Source organism: Esox lucius, chromosome 11, assembly GCF_011004845.1.
Source record: "Esox lucius isolate fEsoLuc1 chromosome 11, fEsoLuc1.pri, whole genome shotgun sequence".
In the NCBI taxonomy this organism is placed as follows: domain Eukaryota; kingdom Metazoa; phylum Chordata; class Actinopteri; order Esociformes; family Esocidae; genus Esox; species Esox lucius.
This window is the reverse complement of record NC_047579.1, coordinates 23,896,313-23,910,462: the sequence shown is the minus strand read 5'-3', so window position 1 is coordinate 23,910,462 and position 14,150 is coordinate 23,896,313. Positions and strand designations below refer to the sequence as shown.

At 41.4% G+C, this 14,150-nt stretch overlaps 2 protein-coding genes across 9 annotated transcripts in view; both read right to left on the bottom strand.

The window, feature by feature from the left end:
- The window catches only part of LOC117595221 (nuclear GTPase SLIP-GC-like), a 772,829-nt gene that overhangs the window by 221,138 nt on the left and 537,541 nt on the right, over positions 1–14,150 (bottom strand). The window lies entirely within an intron of this gene.
- LOC105012876 (nuclear GTPase SLIP-GC-like) overlaps positions 1–14,150 on the bottom strand; it is a 39,735-nt gene that overhangs the window by 1,283 nt on the left and 24,302 nt on the right. For all 8 annotated transcript variants that reach the window (XM_020050980.3, XM_010874000.5, XM_010874002.5 and 5 more), the window contains 4 exons: positions 6,282–6,409; positions 6,130–6,176; positions 5,795–5,994; positions 2,617–2,864 (listed from right to left, as the gene is read on the bottom strand). In XM_020050980.3, the coding sequence (XP_019906539.3) occupies positions 2,617–2,864; positions 5,795–5,994; positions 6,130–6,176; positions 6,282–6,409 (623 nt within the window). The remainder of the gene's footprint in view (positions 1–2,616; positions 2,865–5,794; positions 5,995–6,129; positions 6,177–6,281; positions 6,410–14,150) is intronic.

Below are 14,150 nucleotides of genomic sequence, written 5' to 3'. Positions count from 1 at the left end.
TTGGTGCATATTTTGTTCTGTTTTATATTTTATTTTTAAACTCAAACGTAATTATTATGATGTGACATTGGGCAATATTTGTAAGAAAAAAGTCAGTATGTTGCTTTTACAGGTATTCAATCCCAACATACATTTTTGGAAGAGCCACCTTTTACTGCAATAAGTTATTTAATAAGTATTTTGTTGTACAACCCCGTTTCCAAAAAAATGCTAATAGAAATGCATAAAATGCTTATAAAAATGGAATGCATTGATGTGAAAAGACAACATGTTAAATGTTGAAACTGAGAAATTGTATTGTTTTTGGAAGTTTTGTTCTGTACCATAAATTGTGAGATCCCCAAACTATTTTCAATTTTACATTGAGAAACGTTATTCTTAAATTGTTGCACTATTTGCCCCGGCAGTATTCGAACAGAGTGGCAAATCCCCCCACATCTTTACTTCTGAAAGACTCATTCTATCTGGGATGCTCTTTTTATACCCTATGATGATACTGACATGTTGCCAAAGCCAGTTAGCCTAAACGGGGAAACGGGGTTGCCATGCTGCCATGTCTCGCCGAAAATGCTGTAATCAGTATGGTGATCTGTCTCACCATGACGCAGAGTCTATGCTCGAGCTCCGACGCACAACCTGGGGATCAAGCCCCCTCCTTGCATCTGATCTGTCTCATCTCGATATGGAAGATGCAAGGAAAACAAAAAGAAACCGAAAGCAAACAATCCGGAATAAAAAAATAGTTACAAATAATGCCTTGGGAGTGATGGATTATTCTGAGGTGCGAGAGTAGCGTGTACGTAAAAGTGAGGCAAAAATTAAAACAACAAAACGATAAGAACACGGAGATTAACGTTTCAGAACTTTATCTGTTCATAGCAATGGTCGGCACCACACAGTCTCAACACAAACAAGACACAATAAGGAAATTCAATAACCAACATAATCATTGATGAGGAGCTGGTGTCTGTGGGTTGCGCTGCTGCCATCATCTTCTGCTAGCAGAAAGTACGCCAGCGAGGTGGAGTGCTGGAGAGGGCCCGCAGCGCCATGCAGTGCAACCGTCAGACTTTTGCAAAGCACTATATACAGTACAGGGCCTTTTTGTCTCCACATTTTGTTTTATATCTTAATTTGCAGTTGATCAATCTATCATCAATCCACATGCAATACCCCAATGTTTTTTTGGGGGGAAATTTGTTCCCATTACATAAAAAAATATATACTATCATGTACATAACAGACCCTATATTCAGTACTTTCTAGAAGTGCAGTTGTCAGTGTTCACAGCTTTTAGTCTTCTTGGGTATGACTTTCAGCTTTTTACTCCTGGATTTGTGCTATTTATTCACATTCTTGCTTGTAGATCCTCGCCAGCTTTGTCAGATTGGATGGTGAGCGGTGGTGAATTGTAATCTTTAGGTCTCTTCACAGATGTTCAATAAGTTTTGGCTGGGCCACTAAAAGCCATTAAAAAGCCCCTCCAGCTTTAATTTGTCATGCTGAAAGATAGTTCTTTACCAGTATGAGATCCTGTGGGTTCAGGATTTCTTCAAGGACTTTTTTGTATTTTGCTCTATTCAATCTTCCTTCCTTCTTCACCGGTCCCCCAGTCCCTGCCGCAGAGAGGCATCTCCATAGAAATGCTTCCACCACCACACTTTACAGTGGGAGGGCATGAACCAAGAATTAGCGTAGAACTTGCCATGGATGCTTAAGAGTTGAACTTTGGTCTTATTATACCAGATAATATTTTTACTCTTGCTCTCAGAGTCCTTCAGGCGGCATACCATATCACCTTTACTCAGGAGAGGCTACCATCTAGCTACTAGGCCATAATGGCCTGATTGATGGCTTGGTTTTTGCTCTGACATGCACTGTGAAGTGTGGAACCTTATACAGACAGGTGTCTGCATTACTAATCCATGTCTAATCAAGTAAATCTGCCACTGGTGGACTCCAATCAAGTTGTATACTTCAAGGACGATAAAAGGTCACTGAATGCATACAAGCTCAATTTGAAGTGTCATGGTAAAGTGTCTGAAAACAATTCTGTTTTTCATTTACAATAATTTTGGAGAATAATTCACATAACCACCTGCACTAAAGCCACACAGAAGAGGATGGACCTGAGCAACCTATGTTTGTGGTTCATTGTTTTTGTTGGGAGGGACCTCAAGCGGAGCATTGATAGGTGTCGATTGGAGAAATGTTGTTTTGAAAATTATTATAATAGTTATTAATTAGACCAAGTGTACAAAGCCCCTAATAACGTGAGGCCTGAGGCAGTTGCCTCTTTTGCCTGATTATAATTGCACCCCAGGCTGCAGAACAGTGAGAGTAGGTGTCCTGCTTGTGTCATGTAACCTAGGAGGGTGGTGTCCCATAGACTCATCCTTGTAAACCTCTGCATTACTGGTTTACACAAAATGTTTACTTGCTTTTTAGGACATGCAAATACTGCAGGAACTCCAAAATCATCACAACAGAGAGGTAAATTACAGAAATTTTCGGTAAGAGTTCAAAAAGACATTGTGCCAGTTGACATAATTGCTTAGTAATACACATTTACTTTTGAAATAAACTAATTAATTCCTTTCAACTATAGATTAATACCTCATAGGTCGGCACATTCTTCGGCAACAAAAAGACATTCAGCATCCCCTTTTGGTTTGTGTTCCCATGTGGACAGAGGAACAGCAGCACCCGGCTTTGGACAGGGAGTGTAGACAAACCACATCTGATGAGGCCAACCAGGGAAGGGTTTGGGATGTTTACAACCACATGGGAGGCAGTTGTCTTGAGTGGCTTCACAATCTCCATTGTGCCACCAGTAAAATGAGCCACTGATAAGACTTCTTCATCTGCAGAATAAGAAAAAGAGACTTAGTGATTTTAGTTTTACTGTAAATAAATGTAAAATCTTGAAATCATATATTACAACCCCCTTTTCAAAAAGGTTGCTGCGTAAAATGCAATCAGAATGCAATGATGTGCAAATAATTTATCCATATACTGAAAGTAGAACAAAGACAAAATCTCAAATGTTAATATTGAGAAATACTAAATAAAATACAGTTTATGGTCTCCTTTGTTGTATTTTTAGTTTGATAATGTGCTAAATGTTTTCAAGAGGGGAGAGGCAGGCCAGTTCAGCACCCGGACTCTTTAACTACGGAGCCATGCTGTTGTGATCCGTGCAGAATGTGGTTGGGCATTTTTTTACTGAAATAAGCAAGGCCTTCCCTGAAAAACATGTTGTCTGGGTGGGCAGCATATGTTGCTCCAAAACCTGTATATATTGTTCAGCATTAATGGTGCCTTCACAGATGTGCAAGTCACCCATGCCATGTGCACTAATGTATCCCGATACCATCACAGATTCTGGCTTTTGAACTGTGCGGTGATAAGTTGGATGTTCCCTCTCCTCTTTAGTCCAAGGGACGCAGCGTCCATGATTTCCCCAAAAAATATTCACATTTTGATTAGTCGGACCACAGGACAGTTTTCTACTTCACCTCGGTCCATCTTGAATGTGTTCATGCCCAGAAGGTAGCTGCAGTTCAGGATCTTGTTTAAATAATTAGGTCCGGAATTATTTGGACACTGACACAATTTTCATAATTTTGGCTCTGTACGCCACCACAATGGATCTGAAATGAAACAACTGAGACTTTCAGCTTTAATTCAAGGGCTTGCAGCCATTTTCATACAGTCTCCTTATTTCAGCGACTCAAATGTAATTTGACAAATTACCACAATAAATAACATTTTAATTTTTAATACTTTGTCGAGAATCCTTTGCCGGCAATGACTGCTTGATGCCTGGAACACATGGACATCAACAAATGCTGGGTTTCCTCCTTTGTGACTGCCTTTACTGCAGCAGTCTTCAGCTGTTGTTTGTTCTTGGGACTTTCTGCCTTAAGTTTTGTTTTCAGCAACTGAAATGCATGCTCAATCGGTTTGAGATCAGGTGATTGATTGACTCAGCCATTGCAGAATATTCCACTTCTTTGCTTTGAAAACTCCTGTGTATAAAAAACCTTTTGCAGAATGCTTCACTGTAAAGTGAAGCAGCATCCAATGAGCTTTGCTGAATTTGGCTGAATCTGAGCAGACAATATATCCCAACACACTTCAGAATTCATTCGGCTGCTTCTATCCTCTGTCACATCATCAATGAACACTAGTGACCCAGTGCCCTTGGAACCCATGCATGGCCATACAATCACACTTCCTCCACAGTGTTTTACAGACGATGTGGTATGCAATTATTATTATTTATTGGGTAATACGTTTTTCTTCCCATCATCCTGGTACAGGTTGATCTTAGTTTTATCTGTCCAAAAAATGCTGTACCAGAACTGGGATGTTTTTTTTTTTATGTTTAATGGCAAATTCTATTGTGGCCTTTCTCATTCTTGAGGCTTATGAATGGTTTGCTCTTTGTAGTGGAACCTCTGTGTGCTCTCTCATTCTCTTTATGGTAGAATTGGATAATGATATGCCTACCTACTGGAGAGTGTTCTTCACTCGGCTGGATGTTGTGAAGGGGTTTTTCTTTACCATGGAAAGGATCCTACGATCATCCACCAATGTTGTCTTCCATGGACGTCCAAGCCTTTTTGTGTTGCAGAGCTCACCAGTGCATAATTTTTTCCTCAGAATGTACCAAACTGTTGATTTGGCCACTCTTAATGTTCCTGCTGTCTGTCTGATGGATCTTTTCTTTGCAGCCTAAGGATGGCCTGTTTCACTTCCATTGAGAGCTCCTTTGACTGCATGTTATGGGATCAATGCAACAGCTTCCAAATGCGAATGCCACACCTGGAATCAACTCAAGAGCTTTTAGCTGCTTAATTGATTTAGAAATAATGAAGGAATAGCCCACACCTGTCCGTGAAACAGCTTTTGAGTTAACTGTCCAATTACTTTTGTTCCCTTGAAAAAGAGGGGGCTACATATTAAAGAGCTGTAATCCCTCAATCATTCCTGCAATTTGGATGTAAATACCCTCAAATTAAAGCTGAGAGACTGCACGCATATTCATTATTTAACTGTAACTTGAATATATTTTAGTTAACAGACAAAATAAAACTGTCTGAGGTCCCGAAGATCACAACGATCCAATTATGGTTTTAGGGCTTGTCCATAGCATACACACATTTCACCAGATTCTCTGAATCTTTTAGTGTCTCCATAATCTTTCATGTACCTACTGTAGATGATGAGATCACCAAATTCTTCGCAATGTTATGTTGACAAACGTTATTCTTAAACTATTTGCCCGGGCAGTCTTTCAGATTGGTGAACCCCTACACATCTTCACTTCTGACAGACCCATCCCCTTTAGAATGGTCTTTTAGTACCCAATCATGTTACTGATTTGTTGGGAATTGAAATAATTAGTTGTTTGATATTCCAATAGGTTCAGTTTTTCAGAATTACACAACTTTTCCAGTCTTTTGTTGCCCCGGTCAACTTTTTTGAAACGTGTTGCTGGTTTCAAATTCAAAATAGGAAAGTATTTTTCCAAAAACTATAAATTGTCTCAGTTTCACCATTTGATATGCTCTCATTGTACTATTTTCAATAAAAAATATGGATAAATTATTTGCACATCATTGCATTCTGGTTTTATTTGCACTTTACATAGTGTCCCAACTGTTTTGGAAACGGGGTTGTACTATTGAATGCATTATTTTTTGGTAGTGTCAGTAATTTACTATATCAATAAAATTATATTTAAGAAATAATAACAGTCAATAAAATTAACTGATGCATCACCTACCGTCACACATACAGTGTGGAAGATGCAGTTGAAGGACTGCAGGGCAGCTGATGCTGAATAAGGGTCCTGCTGGAGTCATGGAGCCCAGGACGCTGGTGTCCCATTGACTCATTTTGACACGAACATCTCCCTTGCCAGCCATCTCAAACACCAGTCCAGTTAAACCACACTGGAAAAGACCTGCCTCAGGGAACTGGAGCCTGCAAGGCAGATGTAGGGCAATTATGACAGTTGTAAACTTTTTTAAATAAAAATATACTCAACACATTTTTTTTATAAATTATTTGTGGTTAGTATGACAATGCTGCAAAGCAGGTTACGTGATCAGTAGTTACCTATAAGTAGGCCGGCGGATATGTTGACTAGTTATAATTCTTGGCTCCTGTAAGAGAAAAGCTATTTCAAGGCAAGTCTGGAACACGGGATGAAATACTCTTGAATTTCTATGATTCATATGTGAAGGTTAATCATCTCCCGACAAACATACCTGCACATTCGTCTCTCCCTCTACAGTCTGATACTGCAATTCAGTGCGAGGATACAATGTTGTAGTCACTGGTATTGTACTAGAGCAAACCATCAGCTCCTTAATCTTGTTATAATCCTCAGTGACATCTGCAATAAAGAAACAGTTCATTTTGTTTGTGCATGTGTAGGACAGAGAGTGGGGATGGGAAACCGAGGCTTCTGGAAAGATTTAGGCTCATTAAGAGAAACTGCTTCATTGCTCGAAGCTTTCCAACACAGTGCACTGCTGGGACATCTGCTGGACAAAATGTAATATGACATGTTTGATTTAAAAAATACAGACTTTTGTGGGGTTCTCGGCCAACAGCCTTCAAAGGCCACCTGCATTCGAAGTAATGGTAAGGGTGAATAATGAATACCATTGAAACGGCTACGCTCAATATAACAGGAGTTTGTTGACGAATAAAGGCTGACATTTTGGGTTCAACAAAATCGTACCACCCACAATAGGAAAACCCGTGATCATGTGAACAGTAGTCTGGAATAGTACGGTTGCACCACGGTATTACACGTGTTGATTTGGTATTAGGTTATTTGTGCACTGTGGTGTATTGCATTCTGATTTGAAAAGAACTTCAGATGTCATCAATCACGTGATTGTCACTTTGAAGCTGTAATTTGATCTAAATCTTCATTTACTCCCAAACCTCCATCTCTCTTCATGTCCTGTGTAATACCGGTATTCATCCCTCCGAAGTGTGAGTGTGCGTGCGCCGCAGTCTTATTACTCTTTCCTACCTTAGTTTTGTTCTTATTCTAGTTGTAAAGCATTGTTTGGTCCTTCAAAAGCACTTCATTAGAACTACAGCTCTGGAAAAATGAAGACACCACTGCACCTTTTTTTCAATTTTTTTTGAAAAGGAAGGTTTTTATTGAGGAACAGAAGTGTTCATTTTGTAGTGGTCTCTTAATTTTAACCCTTCTGTTCTGGACTCAAAACCTTCCTTTTCAACTTTTTTGGAAAGGAAAGAAAAAGGTGCAGTGGTCTCTTTTTATTAAAGGTGTATTGTTCTTTTTATTAAAAGTTGACTTATTTAAACCAAATACACTGCTCCAAAAAATTAAGGGAACACAATCATCACAGAACACCAAGTCAGTTAAACCTCAGGAAAACCAATCTATCCAGTTAGGAAGCATAAGTGATTGTGAATCAATGTCACCTGTTTTAGTGCAAATAACAGTCACAACAAGTGCACTGGAGAAGCAACAGAAAGACAACCCCCAAAAAGGGAATGGTTTTGCAGGTGGTGGCCACAGACAGTTGTTCTCTCCTTATCCTTCCTGACTGAGTCTTTTTAAGTTGTGCGGTTTTGCTAATGTCCTTGTCACTACTGGCAGCCTGAGGCGGAACCTGTAGCCCATTCAGGTTGCACAGGAAGTCCAGCTCCTTCAGGATGGCACGTCCATACTTGCCGTCACTAGGAGATTTGCTGTGTCTCCCAGTACAGTGTCAAGAGCTTGGAGGAGATACCGGGAGATGGGCTGTAACACGAGGAGAGCAAGACAGGGCCGTAGAAGGGTATCAACCCAGCAGCAGGACTGGTATCTGCTCCTTTGTTTGAGGAGGAACAGGAGGAGTACTGCCAGAGCCCAACAAAATGACCTCCAGCTGCCTACTGGTGTGCATTTTCTTGACCGAATTGTCAAAAACGTAGTCCATGACGGGGGGCATGAGGGCTCGATGTCCTCTAATGGGACCTGTGTTCACAGCACATTACCGTGCAGCTACAAATGTGACATGCATTTTTCATGACTTTGTAAACATTTCTGACCAGAGGGAATCTACAGGCTCATGGGTATCTTTAGACACCCCTGCTATGATCAAAAGGCCAATGACTGCCTTTATTTCTGTGTCATCCACTGCTTTCCAGGGATCACTAATGTTGGTGGGATGACTCTCATTCCATTCCCTGATTCTTCATTTAGCTTTTTTTATGACTTTTAAGTAATTAATTAGCAAGTATTTGATACACCAGAAAAGTAGAACTTAATATTTGGTACAGAAACCTTTGCAATTACAGAGATCATACGTTTCCTGTAGTTCTTGACCAGGTTTGCACACATTGTAGCAGGGATTTTGGCCCACTCCTCCATACAGACGTTCTCCAGATCCTTCAGGTTTTGGGGCTGTCGCTGGGCAATTCAGACTTTCAGCTCCCTCCAAAGATTTTCTATTGGGTTCAGGTCTGGAGACTGGCTAGGCCACTCCAGGACCTTGAGATGCTTCTTACGGAGCCACTCCTTAGTTGCCCTGGCTGTGTGTTTCGGGTCGTTGTCATGCTGGAAGACCCAGCCACGACCCATCTTCAATGCTCTTACTGAGGGAAGCAGTTTGTTGGCCAAGATCTCGCGATACATGGCCCCATCCATCCTCCCCTCAATACGGTGCAGTCGTCATGTCCCCTTTGCAGAAAACCATCCCCAAAGAATGATGTTTCCACCTCCATGCTTCACGGTTGGGATGGTGTTCGTGGGGTTGTACTCATCCTTCTTCTTCTTCCAAACACAGCGAGTGGAGTTTAGACCAAAAAGCTATATTTTTGTCTCATCAGACCACATGACCTTCTCCCATTCCTCCTCTGAATCATTCAGATGGTCATTGGAAAACTTCAGACGGGCCTGAACATGCACTGGCTTGAGCAGGAGGACTTTGCGTGCGCTGCAGGATTTTAATCCATGACGGCGTAGTGTGATACTAATGGTTTTCTTTGAGACTGTGGTCCCAGCTCTCTTCAGGTCATTGACCAGGTCCTGCCGTGTAGTTCTGGGCTGATCCCTCACCTTCTTCATGATCATTGATGCCCCACGAGGTGAGATCTTGCATGGAGCCCCAGACTGAAGGAGATTGACCGTCATCTTGAACTTCTTCCATTTTCTAATAATTGCCCCAACAGTTGTTGCCTTCTCACCAAGCTGCTTACCTATTGTCCTGTAGCCCATTTCAGCCTTGGGCAGGTCTACAATTTTATCTCTGATGTCCTTACACAGCTCTCTGGTCTTGGCCATTGTGGAGGTTGGAGTCTGTTTGATTGAGTGTGTGGGTAGGTGTCTTTTATGCAGGTAACAAGTTCAAACAGGAGGGCTTCTTAAAGAAAAACTAACAGGTTTGTGAGAGCCGGAATTCTTACTGGTTGGTAGGTGATCAAATACTTGTGTCATGCAATAAAATGCTAATTAATTACTTAAAAGTCATACAATGTGATTTTCTGGATTTTTGTTTAAGATTCAGTCACTCACAGTTGAAGAGTACCTATGATACAAATTACAAATTAATTTCTACATGCTTTGTAAGTAGGAAAACCTGAAAAATCAGCAGTATTTGGGTAATCTATTTTATTGTACTCACCAAGCTGATTGACTCACAGTCCATGATTTCTTCCAAAAATCGAGTCCAAATTGGTCTCCTATTTTGCTCTTCCACTTAGGAGTAGCCATTTAAACTTTAAATGCAGAGTATAGTTTAGTGAGCAGCGACAGCTATGCGTCTAGCGCAATAGTCATGTTTGGTTGAAGAATCTGTTGGGGTGGGGCGCACTGTTGGTGTGTACTGTGTGTGCATCTAACGGTGATCATTCAACAATTGCCGTAAAGTGTGCCTCATGTGCTCTCAACTTATCTTGTTTCAAATCCATTGAGGAAGATACATGCTACCAAAGACAACAGCTCGTGCATAATCGGTGCCAGACTGCATGTCTTTGTTTACGTGGTGCGAAGCATATAGGCAATGCAGAAGGATAAACTATGTCTGGTTAAATGCTAGACTTTTCTTTTCAGAAATAACAATTATTGCTGTGTTAAAACCTAGTAAGGTTTTGAATAACATGAATAGTTTTGCTCCGAGTTGGATTTCGTTCTACAACGCTGTGAAGACGGCTCATTGTAAGTACAAAATGCAACATCAGACCCGAAACTAGCGTTACTGGTGCCTTATAAAAAGTGTTGTGTGGATGTTTACTATACTCAAACACTTGCATAGGAGTTAATCTACTTTAAATTGTATACTGCAGTTAGATTAACGAGATTCTAAGCTTTCTGCACATATATAATATGCCTATAACAAAAAAATATATATTTACAAAAGGTTTGGCATCTCGGCGGCGGTACATCTTAAACAAATAGGTTTTAAGGCAAACAAACCACATACCCTAGAGCCGATGAATGCTAACAATGACAGAGAGATTGAAAGTTCACAGTTTGACTTTCACTGGTGCTGTCCTGCAGGCTCCATGACACGAAGGTTGAAGGCGAGAAGCAGAAACCAGAGATCACACTACACTACTGGCGCTTTTCCACTGCATGGTACCGGCTCAACTCGCCTCACTTTGACTCTACCCGCTTTGGGAGCTTTTCCACTGCATGGTACCAATGCAACCAAAAGTGGTGTGGATAATGTGGATCATCTAGCCAAAATGTTCACAACCAGAAGAAAAACAAACAGATGGCGCTGTGTATGAACATGGTAGATGTTGCTGCCATCGTTCCTTCATCATCTATATGGGTAACTTCCCAGATTGGAAGTTATCAGAACGTGGCCGACATCTCCGTATCTACCGGAGACAGGTGGGGCATGCCCTGGTCATGCCATAACAGAGGAGGAGAGCTGATACTGACATGCTCCAAGCCCTAATCCAAGAAGCAATGACCATCATGGGAGTGAGGAAAACTTTAAAAAAAGTTAACTTTGTTTTAAACAACACCTAATCTTCTTTAATTGAATATCCAGATCGATGTAACCTCAAAAAAATATAATTTGTTTTCTGACATTTTGTAGACATTTTGTTTTTTATGACACATCAGTAGAAAGAAGAACAAACATCTAAGTTTGCTTTACAAAACACAGCGACACTTTGGGCGAGATTGAGCAAGCAATCATTCAAGGTAGGCGCAACTGACGTGATCGTAAAGAAAGCATAAGGAACACACATCTCAAAACATTGAAAGTATGTGTCGGCAGATGCAGGACAAGGTGATGTTCAAGTGACCTCGTCAGCAAAGCACAACACTACTGGATCCAATCGTGGCTAGTTAGTGAAGGTGACAGCTCTTCGCCATACGATTGCAACACATTTGCGGCCAGACAACATTTCTGTTCTGGACAATTAGTTGTCTAGTTAGCTATTGCAGTTTGCATATATGAATAAAATCAGAAGAAACGCGATAAAACATTCAACTAATTAGCCGAATACACAACTAAATACTGCAATGTTTTTAATTACAAGACTGAGCAAGCAACCATTTGAGCTCCACAGCTCATGCGCTCGCCTATACAATTATCTTGACAGGGTCGCTATTGCCATCTAAAAGATATTACCAACATTTCATAACATCAAATATAGACAACACCGAACATACACCTATCAGCCATAATATTATGACCACTGACAGGTATAGTGAATAACAATGAAAATCTTGTTATCATGGCACTTGTCAGTGGCTGGGATATATTAGGCAGCAAGTCAACATTCTCTCCTCAAAGATGATGTGTTAGAAGCATGAAACATGGGCAAGCGTGAGGATCTGAGCGACTTTGACAAGGACCAAATTGTAATGTCCAGCTGGGTCAAAGCATCTCCAAAACTGCAGCCCTTTTGGGGTATTCCTGGTCTGCAGTGGTCAGTGCCTATAAAAATTGGTCCAAGGAAGGAAAAGCGGTGAAACGGCAGTAGTCATGGCCTGCCAAAGCTCATTGATGCACATTGGGAGCGAAGGCTGTTACAGTAGCTCAAATTGCTGAAAATGTTAATGCTGGTACTGATAGAAAGGTGTCAGAACACACAGAGCAAGTCAGTTTGTTGCGTATGGGGCTGCATAGCCGCAGACCAGTCAGGGTGCCCATGCTGACCCCTGTCCACTGCCGAAAGCACCTACAATGGGCATGTGAGCATCAGAACTTGACCATGGAGCAATAGAAGAAGGTGGCCTGGTCTGATGAATCATGTTTTCTTTTACATCATGTGGATGGCACCAGATCGCTTACCTGGAGAACACATGGCACCGGGAAGCACTATGGATAGAAGGCAAGCCGGGGGAGGCAGTGTGATGCTTTGGGCAATGTTCTGCTGAGAAACCTTGGGTCCTTCATGTGGATTTTACTATGTCACATACCACCTACCTAAGCATTGTGGCAGACCATGTGCACCCTTTCATGGCAACGGTATTCCCTGATGGCATTGGCCTCTTTCAGCAGGATAATGCACCCTGCTACAAAGCAGGAATGGTATGAGGAACACAACAATGAGTTCAAGGTGTTCACTTGGCCTCCAAATTCCCCAGATCTCAATCCAATCGAGCATCTGTGGAATGTGCTGGACAAACAAGTCCAATCCATGGAGGCCCCACCTCGCAACTTACAGGACTTAAAGGATCTGCTGTTAACATCTTGGTGCCAGATACCACAGCACACCTTCAGAGGTCTAGTGGAGTCCATGCCTCAACGGGTCAGGGCTGTTTTGGCGGCAAAGGGGGGACCTACGCAATATTAGGCAGGTAGTCAATCATGTCATGGCTGATTGGTGTATATCCGCAGTGTATTTGTTACTCACAAATCATTATCGCTTTAAAAGAGCTAGGACGTTTCCAACTTCCTATCACTAGACAACACCAAAACAGACACTTTTAACCTAAACAGTCGTGGCCGCTTAGCCGCTAAGATTTTGAGCAAAGAAATTATAAAAACAAATAAATGTAAAATGACAATATACTTTTTTCTGGTTTCTTATTAATGACAACATCCACGGGAATACAGTAACACGTTTTTATCAGGTAGTTCCCCAAAATTAAGTCTCCACAGTTCAGGAATAGGCTAGATAATCCCAAAAAAGTCCCCAGGATCAAAAATAGCAATAGCCGTTAATATTTATTTTTGTATGATAACACTTTCAATTCAAACACATTCTTGTATTCTCCAAATTCATGAATTTATTCTTTTTCAGACTATTCTATATAGTTTGATAATGACCCAGTAGATGAACTGATGCTCTGACTGGATGGTGATGCTGCGGAGGACAATGTGCATGCTAATAGGGACGATTCGTATGCTAGTGACACCAAACAGCGTTCGGTTCGGGCTGATACTGGGGGTCTAAAAGACCTGGCTGTTTTAGTGTTAACTACCCGACAACGCAATTGAGATAGACGGGTGTGATGTCTTCAGGGCAGATCGGATGGCCGGGGAGTCCGGCAAGACCAGAGAAGGTGTGTTATCCATTCATGTAAACAAATCATGGTGTACAGAAGTGGTTCCCAACCAAGGGTACTAGGACTCCTGGGGTACTTGGCCTCTCCACAGGGGGAAAATACTCATAATGCCATTGGCGTACTAGTGAAGTTAACATGAGGGGGTACTACAAATTTCATTCAGTGGTACAGTAACTGAAAAAGGTTGGGAACCACTGTTGTACAGACACTAACTTGATAGGGAGTTACTGCTCAACCAGTCTGGAGAAACTGATGATTAGGTGAAGGCCTTTTTACTTGCCTTGGGAGTTTACATCTATTGTGGTTATTGCAGTCTACATACCCCCGGATGCTAACGCTAAACTATGCTATTAGCATACAGCAGACGACACACCCGGAGGGTGTTTCAACCCATCAAATCTGAAAAAAATGTATCCCAAATTCCACCAAAATTACTCCGAACCCACCAGAGGAGTCAACAGAGTTGACCATGTGTATAAACATTCCAAAGGCTTACAAAGCTATTCCCCTCTCCCACGTGGGACAGTCTCATTACCTTTCACTGTTCCTACTCCCTGAGTATTTACTACTCATTAAATGTGTGAAACCATCAGTGAAGACAGTCAGAGGAGTCTGACTCACTTCTACAGCA